The 18,156-nt window shown below is 38.0% G+C and overlaps 2 protein-coding genes across 2 annotated transcripts; both read right to left on the bottom strand.

Moving 5' to 3' along the window:
- Positions 1-745: 745 nt before the first annotated feature.
- On the bottom strand, positions 746-3,601 carry LOC121992787 (probable methyltransferase PMT15). The gene is made up of 6 exons (XM_042547351.1): positions 2,804-3,601; positions 2,353-2,563; positions 1,968-2,265; positions 1,501-1,893; positions 1,351-1,428; positions 746-1,266 (listed from the first exon to the last, which is right to left on the bottom strand). The coding sequence occupies exons 1-6, from the start codon at positions 3,500-3,502 to the stop codon at positions 1,038-1,040; spliced, it is 1,908 nt and encodes a 635-aa protein (XP_042403285.1). The 5' UTR covers positions 3,503-3,601; the 3' UTR covers positions 746-1,037.
- A 1,865-nt stretch (positions 3,602-5,466) lies between these two features.
- Positions 5,467-12,284, bottom strand: LOC121992786 (mediator of RNA polymerase II transcription subunit 18-like). The gene is made up of 6 exons (XM_042547350.1): positions 11,823-12,284; positions 6,964-7,023; positions 6,514-6,613; positions 6,381-6,438; positions 5,941-6,297; positions 5,467-5,830 (listed from the first exon to the last, which is right to left on the bottom strand). The coding sequence occupies exons 2-6, from the start codon at positions 6,997-6,999 to the stop codon at positions 5,728-5,730; spliced, it is 654 nt and encodes a 217-aa protein (XP_042403284.1). The 5' UTR covers positions 7,000-7,023; positions 11,823-12,284; the 3' UTR covers positions 5,467-5,727.
- Positions 12,285-18,156: the final 5,872 nt, after the last annotated feature.

Here is an 18,156-nt window from a genome sequence, read left to right as displayed (position 1 = left end):
TTTTACTTTTGAGCTCTTGTTAAAAGACTTGTCAATAAAAATATCCTATATCTTTTTAAATTATTATTTTAAAAAAAAAAATTAATGTGAAATTTTAATTGAATCCCAACCCGAAGACTAATAGATGAGAAAGGAAGCTTGAAAACTTGGCAGAGAGGATGAAGGATGGGTTTAGCTTCAGAAAAAGTAACACAGAGGCCTTCTACAAAATAGCTGGAAAGTCGATAGGCATGAAGAGGACGTGTGTGGTGAACGATTATAGGTGGAGAAGAGAGTTTGTACACTGGTTTGGGAACCTACTTTCTAGTTAATTGGATAAAATTCACACCTAAAATCAAGTGCTTCTCTAAAAAAAATAGTTCCAAGATATATATTTTTCGAAACCATATGCATGTGAACAAACTATTCATTGCATATGCAGCAGCTCTCGACTCAATAGAAAAGTCAAATCTCTTTAATTACAAAACTTCTCGACACAGGTTCTGATGGATCCCTTCGTCCTCCAAGTTTCTAAAATCACTTGTTTAATCACTCTCAGATCTCCTCCAACTTTGAACTCATCTTCAAGTTGTGGATGCAGTTTAATCGATGAGCTCATGTGCATGCACTGGGATAAGAACAAAAACAAATGAGTCTCCATCTCATCCCATGCACGGATTGTACGTGCAGGCTCATCTGCTTCCTCACCTGCTCTGCTATCTCCAGTCATGCATGGTCCCATCAATCATGCACACGAAAAGATAACTAACGAGAAAAAGAAGGAACTTTTATTGCACAGTCCTTTTTTATTTTTAATAGTGAACGAAGTTACAAAGTACACTCAACGAGGAAGGAACATGAAACAATTAATCAGGACTCTCACAGAAAACCTCATCCAATCTGCTAGCTAATAGCTATCCTGTCATCATCTGTATCGAACTTGCTAAGTACATGTGCCTGCCCTACTCCAATGTTCAATTCAAAAAAAGGAAAAAAAAAATGCAACAAAAATGCAAGAACAATATAATTAAAGGTTACATGATGATGGATGATCTACGCTACTCTGATTGGCTTGGCTCCGGAGCTGTCCAGTAGGTCTTCACAGCCAAAAGGATCTTCTCCCTCTCCAGCGGGCCATCTTCGTGATCGATGATTCGACTCTCCCATCTCATGCCGTCGGAGATACTTTTTACCTTCACTAGGATGTCGACGTCGTCTCTCATGATCACTGCGCCTTCGGGCCTCAAGATCCTATCCATCTCCAATAAAATGTCCTCCGTTTCGCATCTGAAGATCACAACAATTTCAGTTGAGAAGAGCAGAGAGCATTGAGCTAAACCACATCCTGCTTGATGCATGATGATGCCGTACCTTTCCTTGTAAAGGCTGAACACTGAATCGGCATGGATGAGATCGTAAGTTCTTGGATACGTTGACATCGCTTGGCACCTAGAATGGAATGGATGGTTAATTACCTACATGAAGCAGTCGAACTGTAGGTTTTTTAACTCTGATACTCACCAATCTTGGTAGGTGCCGATGAGGCCGCGCTGGTAGATGGCTCCGAGGGTGTTGGGATCGGCGAGGGTTGGGACCGTGTTCATGACCCAAAGAGGATTGTCAATGAGGGCGGCAGCGAAGCCACCCAGGTGGGCATTCATGTCCAGCAAATTGCGGTATCGACCCTGCTGGCCTAATTGGCTGACCACTGACTTGTAGTACCCGACCCTCTTCTTCCATAGCTCGGTGTCTTGCAAGAACATTTCCGGCGTGATTCCTGGAAGACTTCCGGTTGCGATCCTGGGGGGCACGGCTGTGAGCCTCTCCGGCCACTTCCTGATCTCTCCGCCGGCGATCTCGTCGACGTTGGCCACCTCGGGCAGGGGAGTTATGCAAGTTTCCATCTTGGTGTACCTGTCGCATGCAATTGGCGAATGAATTGGGTAAAAAAGAAAAAGATGGAATTTTGAAGGAGGAGGGAGGAGTACCAGGCGGTGTCTGGATTGTTGGATTGGCAGAACTGAGGCGAGATCATGAACTTGCGATTGGATTTGCAGGCGAGGTGGTTGATGGGCTTCTGCCAAATGGCGATGTCGCCTTTCTCTATGAGCTTGGTCCAGCAGAGACTCGTGGCGACGGCTTCTATAGCGGATTGCTCGGAGTTCAAGTCGGACTTCGTCCGGTTCCAGCCGATCCAGTGCTTCTTCCAGTGGATTGGCGGGCCGGAGAGGATCCAGTAGCCGCCGGGGCGGAGAATGCGGTCGATCTCCATCAAGTACTGCCCGTCTTTACCATCCAGGAATCGAATTGAAGTCAAGAAGATGAAGCAGAGAGGATCATGAGATGACGCAGTGGGAGAGTGAGTGCTAGTACCGTAGAGCTGCCATGGAATGAGACACCGCGAGCAGTGAGCCATGTCGAAGGCCCTCGATGGGTAGGGGAGGCGGATGGAGGCGAGAACGCCGATGATGGCCGGAACCCCGCGCTCCAGCGCGAATTGGACCTGCGCCTCGTGCGAGTCCCGCGGCGCGAACGACATTGTTACCACGTTGCGGGACAGAAGGTAAGCTCCCCAACTCGCCACCTGCAACTCCGCAAAGAACAACGAACAAAGGAGTTGACTTCGTTTGAACTAGATTTTCTAAGCTACTTCAAGTAAGAACCATCGATTATAAGAAACTAGAACGAAATCGAAGATCTTTATAAGGGAAAATGCCTTCTTCTTTTTTTATTTGATAGATCAAAATCGGCACTTTTTTATTGCCGGCGAAGCAAAAAAGCAACAAGACAGGGGAAAGCAGAGAAGAGAAGGTGGAGAACTCACCCCGCAACCGGTATCGACGGCGGTCCTGATTGAACCGTCACGAAGAGGGATGAGGCGATTGATGTCGTCAATATAGGCGTCGGCGCCGTGGGGGAACATGGTGCCACCGCCGGGGAACCGGAACTTGTCGCCGTCGACATGGATCCAGTTTTGGACCGCCTTCTCGACCGTCAGCTCCTTGTGCGGAACGTTGGAGAACCACGCCATATCCCTGCTCGCCGGCCACGGGAAGGGGTTCTTGTACCCCGGCGGCGCTGGGATCAGGCACTTGAGCAGCTCGCCCTTCTCCGGACAGTGCCGCTCGCGGTAGATTAGCCGGTCGCGGTCAAACCGCAGCGACCGGTCCCGGTCCTCGCACGGCGTGTACTCCGAGTACTTGACGTCGCACGCCGGGACCTCCCGCACGGCCACCGGCTCCGCCGCCGCCTGATCGGCACCATGGTGGACGGTGAAGTCGAGCGTGGCGGCGCCGGAGCCGTGTATGGAGTCTAATCCGGCAGGGTTCCTTTCGCACGAGATTGCGCTGAGGATGGGGGAGATGACGGAGGTGGAGCCGCCGCCGCCGTGCTGCCAGATGCCAAGAAAGTAAGAGACGGAGCAAAGGAAGGTGACGACGCTTAATTGGAAAAAATTGGTGCGCTTCCAGTAGGGACGATAGGGCTTCCAGACGCCGGAGTAAGGACTGGTGGCGCCGGCCATCGTCACCTTTACGAAAGGCGGCACCTTTAGAAACAGGGAAAGAGAAGGGCGATGGGAGGAGGAAGAGGAGGAGCATAAAATATTTATGGAGTCGGACGCATTGTATATGGAAGCTTAGTGTTGGAATCATGTGAGTGAGATTCCTGCATTATTATAATTTTTTAATTAGAAAGATTTTGTAAAAATAATTATTATTATTATCTTTATCCAATTAAAATGGCAAAATAAAATAATATAATATAATTTTAATATGGTCAAGTCTATTTCAAATTTAGATCATATTAAATATAGGTGATCAATATTAATTAGGGTTAGGGTGGGACTGGGATAGTACTTATTTGTGCTTATGCTTATGATTGTTTCCTGACTTAAATAAGATATCTAGATAAATTTGACTAAACATTTTTGATAAATTTTTTTTAAGGGGATTTCAAAATATTGCATCCCAACTAATGGTCAAATATATTGGGTCCTTAGGTATGGACACTACCAAGCATGGCATTGTATGATATTTTCTTATAGTGAAATGAAAAATCTATGACGTTAATTGTTGGGTGAGAAGTCGTTCAAACTTTCGGATTTACTTGGTAAGCAAATAGAGAACGGAGGAACACTAAAGAGAAGAAAAAGTATAGTATTTTTGAAAATAGAATACATAATTTGAATATTTAAAAAATTTAGATGCATAATTTAATAAATTGACCCTCTACATGAGTCCACAAATTTTCATTATTTTTCAAAATATCCCTTATAATTTCATTATTTTCAATTGAATCCTCCTCCCTTAAATTGTTGAAACAGGGTATTTAAGACCTTTAAAATCTCACTATACAACCGAACTAATTTATTTTCAAAAGAAAAAAAAATCCAATTAATAGTTTTAATTCCTAATTGATATATATTAAAATATTTTTTTAGCCATTGGGAAAAAAAGTTGTCGAAGTATAAATTTATTGGAAGCTTGTGATATACTACCCATTGTAATATTTCCACTTGGGCGTAGGAGCATGATTTGAATGTGACAAATGGCACTTTATTATGAGTTAATATTGAAAAATGGCAAGTTGAAGTTATCTCTACGCGATCTCAATCGTTTTGTATGAAATTCCAATCTTTTCTCAACTGTGTATTACAAATTTACAATATAACAAATAACAAGTTTGATCGAAATGAGTGGTTTTGCACAATCTTTATTGGGATAAATCCATTCGCTCATTTTCAACACATTTTCCTCTTATACACGTATGTCTTTTTCTATCGACGTCTTCACGTACGTTTTTTGCAATGCTTGAGGTTGAAGTTGCGATAGACTTATAGTATAAGCCACTCATTCAATTTCGCACGCTTTAAAGGTTTTGTTTGTCATCTTAGAGCTACATTGCATTGAGCTAAAATTCAAGAGCATCAAGAGAACATCGAAATTCTTTTCCAGAGAGATGACACCCAAAAAAACAAAGAGAGAAAAATAAAACAAAATCAATATGAATTAGAAAATTAGGTATGTGTCCCCTTCGTAGATAAGTTTGCATTGCACCATACTACAAAAGCACCCCATGTGCCTCTGTGGCCTGATTAGGTCACAATAGGACTTCTTTGGCCAAACTGCCTAATTGACTCTTGTCTTCACATATAATTCATTAGTTTTTTTATTCTTTTAAATTCTTAATAATTTAGCATTTTACGCAACTATAAAATCTATCCTCAACGGTAACTGAACTGTCCTAGTAGAATGCTAGATTTGTTCTCATCGGACCAAAGCCTCTCAAAGTTGACTTTCTTAGTCAATTTAGTCAAACCACTCACTGCTGAATAATTAATTAATTAAATAAATAAATAGATTCTTCCACTTACACTGAATGAATTGGGGACGCATAGAGACCACATTAGTCCTGTTGTTCTTGTAAATTATGTCTAGATAGGACACAGTTTAGAACTAAGTGTTTACTTGGACAGAGAAGAACTAATTCTATATCCAAATATATTTTTTTAAAAAAAAATTACACAAACACAAATTATAAGCCGTATCTTCAAATTCCTCCTTTGATTGCTTAGCAATTTATTGATAATCCATTTGCATTTGAAACACATTTTCTCATGCTTCCATTGTCAGCCTTAACCATCAACAATTAATCTGTTTTCATAGTTTGGGTCAAGATCCACCCGACATCAATGTGTTTACCAATCGAGTTTGTTAATTCTCCAACACAAATGTTCGTGTTCCACCACTAAATGGCCTTACCACCACTGTTTGACAAAAGAGAAGATGCAGCTGCAGCAGCAGTTGGAACTATGCCAGTTGAAACACCAGGTTTAGAAAGGTGCAGAAGCCTGCAGTTTTATTTAAAATTGAATCAAATCAAAAGGAAAGCCTTTAACTTATTGAATATTTTTTCCCCCTATATTTACTGTAAGCTAAATGCATAAAGGAATTTACTTACGGAACCAGGTATTCACAAAATGAAGAAACAGCTGCGGCAACTTCGTTGTAGTTGTCCCCAGCAGCTGGTGCTGTGATTTCAACCAGTTGAATCCCAGGAGTCAGAGGCACGGCATCGTCTATAGCATGAAGTCTCGGCATTCTGTTAGCAGATGTCACAGTGACAGTAATGGGCACAACTCTTTGGAAACGGAAGGCGAAGCCTATCTTGAGAAGCTCATGGTCCAACTTGTAGCCAACCGCATAGAAGAAGCGCAGTGCGTTGTTGCTTACTTTGCTTTCCACTACACTTCGGACTAGCACTGAGAGTTGTTCGGCACCAGCACCTCTCATGGCACCCCCAGCGTGTCGAACCGTCCTAACTTAACCAGACTGACTTATTTAACTTGTATAATAAACTGAAGTAGAAATCAGTGTCTAAGAGAGAAATGCAAGGCCTACCAGGTTGGCGTGGGCTGAGCTAAATCGCACAAGAGCCGAACCTCCGAGGGCACAACTCCTATGGGATAGGGAAGCAGGATCATGTTAGTAGTTAAAAATGACCATACCCAAGTCAGTGATGTGAATGACTAACCAAGGTTCGGCCCACTCTTCAAGCAGAATTCATGCACCCTGACTCGATCCTTTGGAACACCACACAGGCCTTGGAGGAGAATCTGGAGAGCTTCAACATGCTGCAAAAACAAACTCATAGTGATGTTCACAATGAAAACAAGGAGATGCTGATTATATAAATTTTTAGGAAAGCAAAAGGAATGAAAAAGAAAGAACACAAATCCAAAAAAATCAAGTGAATGCATGACCATGGACGAAAACACATAAGCATAAATTCATTCATATGAATATCCCTCTATTCTCCAGTTCCACATGTTGAAACAAGCATATGCATTATCCTAATAATGTATAGAGGATTAAGCAATAAAAATTCTGATATTCCACTGCAACAAGAAAAGTATAGCAACCAAATGTTTCATACACCCATACTGAAACTAATAATGGAGCAGCAAGCATTCAGAAAGCAAACCTGAGTCTCAATGATTCCTTGCACGACGCACTCCATTTATCTGTTAGGTGAAAGGAAGTCCTGGGAAAATATGTAAAAACTTCAGAAAAAATGAATCATTTCATCAAATACTTTGAATAGTGTATCAAAAATGCAAAGTATATGCAGAAACTGAAAGTAAGCAATTTAGATTATCAAAACTGACAATGAAAGAACTTATGTCCTAATCTAAAAAAACTCATAACTCACGGAATAAAGAGCATAAAAGGAAAAAAAAAAAAACTTTCTCCTCTTGCGGTGACTGAAGATATAGCTGAAGCTATTTGAGAGATTTTTACTAATGCGTAAAACTTATAGTGAAGAAACCCTATTGTCCCGACATGAACAACATTGATAAACCTATATATGTAATGCTATTAATTAAAAACATATATAAGCCAAAATATAAACTCCTAACACTCAAATTTATTTGGAAAAGAAATTCTGATAAGAAACTCAATAAGCTCATAAATCACCTAAGTTTCATTCTTTTACTAGAGTTTAGAATCCTTCTGAGTACAAACTGTCCTAATTAGTGTTGTAAGAGCTTGAATGAATTTTTTGTATATAAGCTTAAACAAAACATTTGGGTTCAATTTCAGGAGGGGACATTTCTCTTGACAGCAGATATATTCCCCTTAATCTTCTTTTACATAGTCACCATCGCTCTCCACATGAACATCCTGCTCCTCATTTGAGTCTGTTGGAGACTTATCCCCATTCCCATCTCTACCAACTTAGTCTTGATGGTGTTGGCATCCGCTTCATCAGGGTCTGGTCTGTTCTTCCACTCTTGTCAAACCTCTTTCCGTTTTTGACACAGTGAAGCTCAATTATAGAAGGCACGGAAAAGGTTGTATGATTGTGAGGAGCAACTGGGAACACCTGCTTTTACCCAAGGTGATTGCACTGACAACCTCATTTACTAACGGGATTTAAGATAATTAACAATCTATAGGAAAAATATAATGTAGGTAATCCAGTAATTATTAAAATAGCCTTTACTTTGCATGTCCTGGAACCAAGGTCAGCATTGATTTTGCAGATTGATGGTCAGCAATCACAGAATCTAACAGTAAAACTAAACCAAATTGACATCAACTTTTAAAAGAATGTTTGAGTTGAATAATTAAGATTTCCTATTCAGCTCAATTTGATCCCATTTGATTTTTTTCAGTTTCAAGTGTCCACATCTATCTTTTATTTTAAAAAAATAGATTAAAAAAGCACAAAAATAAAAAAAGATATCCCGAATTATGCAAATAAAAGGGCACCCCTTTCTTTAAAAAAAATTAAAAAAGAGCTTCCAATAAAAAAATTTATTCCCAAAATACCTCTTATCCAATAGTGTTGCAAGATAGTTGCTACACTTCACCAGCAGCAGCAATAAATGCTTTAAGCTAGGTTTTGATGCAAGATGATGAGCTTAAGATTTTAATCACATTATTTCAGTTATGACAGTGCAGTAGTCTCTAGTGAATTTGCCGAGTTTAGTAATTACAATGTTAGGTTTCATTAATGATTTCTACCTCGAGCACTCATTAGGTGCTTAATAATTATACTTCATAGAAAGTGTCGGCTGTGATTGTGATCATTAGTAAATCAGGGAAGGTGGTAAACTTTCAGAGTTTGAATATTTGAATTATAAAAAAGAAAACAAAAATAGTGTCGGCTGTGATATATTGTGATTGATTATGAATTATAATTTATAAATTTGGACAAATGATAGATAATTAATTGCATCTTTTTTTGATGAATTATGATTTATAAATTCAGGCAAATTCATAATTCTAGATACAACTACAAAAATATATATACCAACAAAAACACTATATTTTTTTTTAATTATAAGGTAAAAATCAAAATGCCCTCCAAATTATGCAAATCATCAAAAGGCAACCCTTTTTAATTTTTTTTCATAAAAACACCCCATCAAAAATTTTATTTTCATGTTAGCCCTTATTCAAAGGTGTTGTATAAGTTACAAAGTAGTTGCTATATCTGTTTTAAAATGATTTTGATTAATTTAAAGTAATTTTGATAAAGTTTCAATAATTTTGATAAAGTTTCAATAATTTAGATCTAGTAAATAATATTTTGATATAATAGTATTTAGAGTTTAGGATTTAGGGTTTAAGGTTTTAAGATTTAGGATTTAGCTATAATTGTGCTACAACATGTAGAAGCTACTAGGTAGTTGCCACATGAAAAATGAACTATTCACTTTAATCAAAATTATTATACACAAATCATTATTATACCAAAATTCATTTTAACAACTTGGTCAAAATTATTTAAATTAATCAAAATCACTTTAAAACAGTTTTAGTTAAATCCTAAATCCTAAAATCACTTGAATTACTAGGTAGCTTCTACACATAATAGCAACTACATACTCTTGTAGCAGAAGATGATTACCTCAAGCGCCCATCACAGCCCTTTCCCATATAACGTGAAGGGAGGTAATGTAGCAACTATCTTGCAACACTATTGGATAAGAGGTATTTGCGGAATAAATTTTTTTATTGGAAGCTCTTTTTTATTTTTATTTTTATTTTTTTTTTAAGAAAGGGGTGCCCTTTTATGATTTGTATAATTTGGGATATCTTTTTTTATTTTTGTGTTTTTTTAATAAAACATGTTTTGTTTCCTTTTTAATTTTTAAATAAAACATGACTGGTCAAGGGTAGCGATGACAGTTGATCAACCGTAAACAGGTAGCCCGACCCGCCAAGGGACTAAGTCGCATTATAAATGCTACAATCTGATCAGTTCCCTTCACTACTGAACCCTAACCCTAGTTCCACTTCAACAGCGCCCACTCTTCCATCTCGTTTTCATTCTCGTCCTCCCCCCTGACGCACGCACCAAGCCAAGCAGTATCTAAGTAATCACACTTATTCACAGTCCGCCCCAAGATTCAAAAGCTAACTTCCTTCCGTCACCATGCGCCATTTTTCCACTTAAAATTCATCTGCAGACACTCATAAAGGAAAGGTAAAACTTCGACTTTATTTTTCCATAAGCCAACGTCTTTAGTTAGTATCGCACGGTAGAAGCATGATGAACAGATAAATTCACTCTAAATTGGAGCTCTCTCAGATAGAAACAGTGCTACTAGTTCCATCAACATATTTTTCTCTAAAATCTTACCAGCTTCCATGCTTCTATTTTGGTTTATGGGATTATCCGTAAACAATACATGTGGCTTTTACGCGCCACATATTATGCTTGTTTCTTGTTTGTGTTTGGAACAATTATCATCCTTTAACGTTGTTTCAACACTGACAGACTTGTAGCATTAGCATCTTAATTCTACTTGCATCAGTACATGCTTCCCCCGTGCGTAGCCATTTGAGATGCGAATGAGAATGATTTTATAGCACTCTAAGTGTTTGATAATTGATAAAGTATATCAGAATTATCATGTATAAGTATTCTTTAATTAAAAAAGAAGGGATTATCAGTGAGATTTTTCCAGTCAAACTGAGTTTGAGTGAAATTTACCAACCAAATCTAGTTGGGTTGGAAAAAATTAAAAAAATATCAGCACAAACTTATTTTGTCCGGTAATTACAACCATTTGCTGGCCACTGTCAATTTTGGACGATATTTTTTAATTTTTTATCAGTCAAATTAACTTTGGTCAGTAAATTTAAATTATTTATTAGCTAAATATGTTTAATATGTTTAATGGCCATTACTTTATTTCCATGAAAACACACTTGGGAGTTTGGCACTAAGGGATTTCTATTTTAAAATTTTACCAGCTATATTTGATAAAATTATTGTCAAAAATTTTGGCCAAAAATTTAATAAATGAAAGCTAGTATTCTTCCAACATTTGACTTGTAAAATTCTAATTACGCATGCCCTAAATTTCTCTACTTAGATTCAGTCTGTTGATTCTTGTGAAAAATGTCATGCCCTTTGATATTCTTATACTCTGTTTTGTTTGTTTCAGAAAGAAAAAAAAAATCAACTGCTGAATAGATTGGTAAAACAGCTGGCTTTAACATTCCGCTAAATAATTTACAGTTATATTCTGCTTAATCTAACTAGTGAAGTAGCAATTGCTAAATCGGAATATAATATTTATGCTCATAGTATGAATTTTAATAGATGTGGACACTTGAAACTGAAAAAAAAAAAAATCAAATGGGACCAAATTGAGCTGAATAGGAAATCTTAATTATTCAACTCAAACATTATATTAAAAGTTGATGTCAATTTGGTTTAGTTTTGCTTTTCGTTTTGATTTGAACAGCTTTAGTTTATGTGATTGCTGACCATCAATCTGCAAAATCAATGCTGACCTTGGCTCCAGGACATGCAAAGTAAAGGCTATTTTTATAATTACTGGATTACCTACATTATATTTTTCCTATAGATTGTTAATTATCTTAAATCCCGTTAGTAAATGAGGTTGCCAGTGCAATCACCTTGGGTAAAAGCAGGAAAAATCAAAATCCAATTTGATTTTGATTCTGAACAAAAACACTCCTACCTATAAAAGAAACTATTACCATTTCAATTTTGATTCATCTACACATTGTATAATGTCCAAATCAAATTCCAAAACCCTACTACTGCACATGTTCAGAAAACTGAGATCAAACATCATAGCTAATGGTATAACACGGAAGCAAAACAACAGTTTCAGATCACGTTTTGAAATTTGCAACAGAAACAATACATTTTGATCGTAAACAATATGATAAAATCTGGGTATTACACAGAAGGAAAACTACAATTTCAAATAACAACAGATAAAGCTACAGTTTCAAATAACAACATAAAAAGCAACAGAAACAATAAAATTTCTAAAAATGAACTTTTACCTGCAATGAAGTTGGTCGCGTCGAGGGAAACCCTAGATTCGTTGGGGAGACGAGTGAGGAAGGCGCCTGAAACCCTAGATATGCCGGGAGCTTCGTTACAGGGACCCTAGGACGGCTGCGGCAAGAGGAGGACGGGAACCCTAGCTCCGTCTCCCCGAGGGACGCAGCCTGTGAGAGCCTTGTCAGGGCGAGGGAGGGCGCGCCGAGGAGTCTTCTGCGAGCGAGGGCGGCGGCCGCGAGAAGAAGGGCGAGGGAGGGTAAGCCGAGGAGTCTTAGCGAGGTCGACCGTGAGAAGAATTTGCGAGGAAGGGCAAGAATCGCGATAACAGAAAGGAGCTAGGGCATTAGGGCGTTTACAAAATATGGCGGACGCTGCCACGAGGGTGGTCCGCATTCCGCAGCGGAAAATTCATCCTCAAAAGATTGTCCAGGAAGGGCAGGAGCATACTTTTTGTTTAAAGTGCACGAGAATTCTGAGAATAAAGATCAATTGTGGGAAAATATCAATCCGGGTCAGATAGAGAGGAAAATATACTAATCAAGAAAAAATTAAATGTAAGATTACGTGTCATCTTTATAGTAAATATATAACAATTTTAATTATTAATAATAAAAATTATATTATTTACTTTGAAGAAAGAGAAAATGAATATTATAAGAATAAGTATCCAAAATTAATCAAGAAAAAAGATCAAATGATACTTAAGATCAAGGACATAAAGGTAATGAACACATTGTGTGTTTCTTGTACAATAAAAAAGGACATTATCGAAGTCAATATCCTAAGGGGAAGAATCCCGTCAAGAACAAAGGAGGAAGCTCTTAAGAGCAAACCCAAAGTATCATTTACTAATATAATTCCATTAAAAAATGATTAAAAGTATGCTAGTTTAAATTTATATCACTTTAATATTATTTATCATGAAAATAAAATGCATGATAGAGTTAAGAAAAAATATGTAGTGTATCATGCCAAAACTACCGAATCTAAGGTTAGGAAGGTAGATAACAAATTAGGCAAGAATTCTAAGGATTGTAGATATAAGCCTAAAAATAGAAATGCTCAAGAAAACTAAGTCTTGAGGTCAAGGCTTGATAGATTGGAGAAGATCCTAAAAAGAATAAAAAATATTCTTAAGGGGTCAAATGAGCATAATATAAAGATAGATAGACAAGAGTCATCCAATAACCATAGAGGTTTGGGTTACAAACCTCAAGTTAAGAAGGATGTGTCTTATTACCAAAGAGTTTCATATAGTTATGGAGCTAGCCCTAGGACTAGAAGTCAAGTCAAGATTTCAAGAGAGATTATCCTTAAAATTAACCTTGAAAAGACCAACATGACTAAGGCGTCCAAGAATTCTAAGAAAGTCACTAAGAAGGTCACGAGTAAAACTATCCCTAGAGTTGACCTAGAGGAGTCTAGCATGACCAAGATTTCTAAGAAGCATAGAAAGGTCATTAGGAAGGTTACTATGGAAGTTATCCCTAATGAGTACCTAACATACCCAAGGAGAACCAATAGGTTTTGGGTTTCTAAAAGTGTGTTCTCTATACCTTAGATGTATTTTGAAAGTGTCAACTCCAATTGGAAGAGTAGTTAACCCAACCTTGAAAAGGTTGACACTTGGAGAGCACTTTCAAGGTATTGTTACACTTTAAAAATGAGAAGCATTCATTGTTTACTCTTGAAAGAGTAAATGTGCTAAAATTTAAAGACTTGGACTTAATTAAATTGACACAATTAGGATAGAGGCAAAAGAAATGCACAAGTTGGGATTTTGGTATTTTCTTGAAAAAAAAAGGGGCAACATAGGATTAATTTTAGTTTCGCAATTAATTAAAGATACTTAGATGGATAATCTAGGTATATTATTTATGCTAAAGTCATATTTTGTTTGCTCTTCATATGCCATGACATTATATTTTACATTCATACCTATTATAAAAAATAAAAATATCATGTCATGTCATACATATATCATGTAACAATAGTATATTTTCTTTTTTAAAAATTATTTATTTTAATGTATGTCATAAATCATCATGCATTATTTTAATTTCTTATAAAGTAAGGACAATGACATTAATCAACAAGTGATATCGTAGGTAGATAATCAATTTTAAAATGTCTAGATAGAAATACATAATCTCTTAGTTTAGGACAAAACCAAAATGTACATCTCACAAGGACTATAAGTTGGCATATATGTTTTTAATATACAACAGATACAAGTGAGATGTTAGGATGGTGAATCAAAACTCGAGATATTGATTTAGTGCATCTTTTGAATTTAAATTCATCAAAATACATATATTATGCGTTATCCAATCATTGGGAAAGCTATGTTGGATCGAGATGCGTTAGAGGGGGGTGAATAGTGCTCGTGGCTTTCACTTTTCGTATTCGAAAAACTATCGAGGACATTCAGCGGAAATATAAAACACAACATAGAAAGACCTTAGTGTTTTTACTTGGTTCAGAGTCTTGGGCGACTCCTACTCCAAGGCTCACGCTCATTGAGCGTTTACTTTGGGCAACAACTATAATCGCGCAAATATTACAAGAGGAATATTACAATTTAATTGAACTGAAATTATACCAACAACAGGAATTTGGAATTTGCAACTTCGGGTCATCGGGGTTTTGTTATGGCTCAGCCGGATCGTCTCGTTAGCAGCAAACAGTTGAAAGATGCTCAGTAAGTGATGATCTCTAAACTACTGGTCGAGACAGGTATATAAAGCTCGTTGAGGGCGCCTTCAAGCTCGTTGAGGGCGCCCTCAACTCCGCCGATTTCGCAGCGAAGATAGGGGTTGAAGAAGTCACCGCTCATCCTCTTGAAAACGCCTCCAATGCCATAGAGGGTGCCTTCAAGCCCATCCGAGGCGCCTCATCACTCCTTGAGGCCGCCTCCAGCTTGACTCCGCGCGCTCCTTCTTCCAAAGCATCTGAGGCGCCTCCAAGCTCCATGGAGGCACCCCGAACACTGTTCATCCGGAGGTTTGAGCTCTTTCTTTGTCCTGCAAGCTACGTTAGTCCACAAAATAACAACATATCCTATAAAATAAAGTTAGCACATAATAAACATGATAACAAAAGTGTTTGACAGTCTCTTGACGGTTCGGTTCTGACTTCGAATTTCCGACTGGAAATCCTAGGTCGAACTGACGCCTACTGTTCCCTCTTCTGGGGAACGCGTCCTCACCTACTCCACTCAGGAGAGTATACCTGTTGCAAGTTCGATCCTCCAGATTTACTGGGCTTTTGCTCAGCGCCCAAGCCTCCAGGCTTTTCCGCTAGACGTCCGCTCCACGACCCGCCCAGACTTTCCACCAGATCTGTGACACCGAGATTTTCACCTAAAGTTTCCGACTCTAGGACTTTTGCCCGAAGACCTTGACCCACCAAGGCTTTCCGCCTAGAGTTACCACCCCCTAGGGTTATCGCCGCCCTAGGGTTTTCCCTTTACCTAACTGCAGCTAGGACTTTTCCTTCCCTAAGGTTACCACCCCCTATGACCTAGAGTTACCACCCCCAAGGGTTTTCTGCTTGCCTAACCGTAGCTAGGACTTTTGCCTAAGTACACTTAGGACTTTCCTGCAAACTCATTCACACATGTTAGATAACAAGACAACTTAACTTCGAACCCTTTGGCATAATCAAAACACAGGTTCAATCGTCGGATGCTTCCCGTACCAACAAGCTAGTGTACAAATCGTGTGCATTTAGTCAAGGAACATGGTTGGAAATTAATTTTGAAAACCATTTCAAAATGCTTTTAGAAAACCTTGGTGAAGGCTATCTTTTGATAGGAATCACCATTGTATAATTAAACAAAAACTAGAAAAAAAACATTAAAGTTTTCAAGAGTTTCTAAATTTGTGTCAATCTTTGAAAATGGAATATATTTTCTTAGAAAACTATTTTTTTTCCTAATAGAATTTGACATAAATAATGCCTACATGAATTTTCATGATTTTTTAGAATTTTATAGAATTATTTAGAGATTTCTGAAATTCGGTTGAAATTAAAATCAGAAACTCAGAAATGGTAATTGATTATGGCAATTGATTACCCCACCTTAATTGATTAGGTCAATCGATTAAGGTGAATTCCCATTAGCACAGTGGCTCACGGAATCAAACAACATGATCGATTAAGGGGTCTAATCGATTAACACTTGGTAATCGATCAAATCCCAACTTTAATCGATTAAGGCAGGTTTTAAGCGATTAAGAGATTTCTCTAGTTGCTTAAGACCTTGATTTTAACTTAAATAATTTTATTTAAGTTGATTAAGCTATGTTTAGTCATGTTAACCATATTTAACCCTAATAAATTTATTTATAAACATTTAAAGGTAGTTTTCTTGTTGAAACAAAAAAGGATTGATTAAAGAAGACTAAGTTGGAGTTTAGGATAAGGTTTAATTTTAAAATTAAATTTTAAACCTTAAAACTTCAAATTTTGGATTTTCTAAAGGTTTAGAAGCTCTAATTCATTGTCAGTGCAATGACAAAAGTTAGACCATGTTTTGAGGGGGACTACTGTTGGGTTTTTCGGGCCGCGAAAATCGCTTTTTGCGTCGCGGAAACCCCGAATCACCCAAAGCCGTAGATCCGTGCAAGGAAAACCGAACGAAAATTACGAGTACGAGGTTTTAAAACTTTAGATCTACTCCTAGATCTATGTGTTAAGAAGTATACCTTGAAGCGTGCCCTTTCGAGTTTCCGCTCGTCCAAGGAATTGCCGGATCTCTAGACCGTCAAGCGTCGATCCTTTAGAAGTATCCACACGGACACGTAGGTGGAGAAAACCTCACACAAAGGTGTGCTAGCACCTTGGTAAGATTCGGCCAAGCAAGGAGGAGAGGGAGAGGGAGAGCTTGAGGAAGAAGAAAGGAGTAATAATCACACTTGAATAAAATCAAATTTCATTCACAACTTTTGTGTGGCCGGCCACTCCATGGAGTGTAACTCCCATTCCACATTAATCACAATTAATGTGAAGCCATTAAGAGGTGTTTTGTAACTCCTATGATGTGGCACATCATGAAGATGTGGACCATTACCATTGGTCCACATCTTGCCACTTCACAATGATGTGGCAAATGAGTAACCTCCACTCATTTAATGTGGCTAACTCACATTAAATGCAATGGAGGCTTGTAACCTCCATGAGGTGGCAAAGCAAGATGATGTGGAGCAACACTATTGGTCCACATCTTGCCACCTCACTCATGATGTGGCAAAGAGTCAAGTCAAACTTGACTCTTCCTCTTCCTCTCTAGTCAAGTCAAACTTGACTCAATCTCTCTCATGGTTGATCTAATCTAACCATTTGATTCAAGCCAACTTAATATAATGAATCTAATTCATTAAATTAAATTGATCTAATGAGTCATAATCTAAATTAGACTCATTAAATACATGAATCAACTTGAGTCTAACTCAAGTAGGCCAATTTGGATTACTCTTAATCCAATTTGATTCATCAAATGAATCTAATCCTCTTGGTTCATCGTATGAACCAAATCTCCATCTAATTGTCCTTAGTGTGTGACCCTATAGGTTCTTGTAACGTTGGCAATGCCCTAAACCCATTTAGGAGCATAAGTAATGAGCGGTATCTAGCAACACATCATTACTACCTAAGTTACAAGAATGTTGAGATCCAACATCACCTTGTGACTACTAATTGTGACTCCTCACAATATGTGACATTTTCCTTCTATCCTAGACATCTAGATTGATCAATGTGAGGCATAGACCGTGTCATCCTCTAATCAATCTAAATCTTGAACTCCAAGTAGACTCACTCGATCAAATGAGCTCAACATCTAATGTTGACTCATTTGGGCATGGTCATGCACTTAGTGGTCTCACTCTATCAAGAATACCGATGTCGCTCCCGTCATATGGGAGGAATAGATCCCATCTACATCACTCACATCCCTCTACATAATTCGTTATATACCAGTAATCGCCTTTATAGTCCACCTAGTTACGGGTGACGTTTGACGAAACCAAAGTACATAACTCCTTATGTAGGGATCTATGGTGACTTCAGGTCTAAGGACTAGTAGTCATACTAATAGCCACATGAGAAAGTATATGACACTCATATAACGATCCATGATACTTTCTCATGGCGGGTCATTCAGTATACATTCTCCAATGTATACCCATGTGTCAGCTTGATATCTCTATATCCATGACTTGTGAGATCAAGTCATCGAGCTGACCTACATGCTAGTCTTATTGCATTAACATTGTCCCTGAATGTTAATACTTGACTAGGAATGATTTAGAGTAGTGTTCCCTATATCAT

The sequence above is a fragment of the Zingiber officinale genome, chromosome 6B (assembly GCF_018446385.1).
Source record: "Zingiber officinale cultivar Zhangliang chromosome 6B, Zo_v1.1, whole genome shotgun sequence".
NCBI classification, from domain to species: domain Eukaryota; kingdom Viridiplantae; phylum Streptophyta; class Magnoliopsida; order Zingiberales; family Zingiberaceae; genus Zingiber; species Zingiber officinale.
Note: the sequence above shows the minus strand (reverse complement) of the source record. Positions and strands in the feature narration are given on the sequence as shown.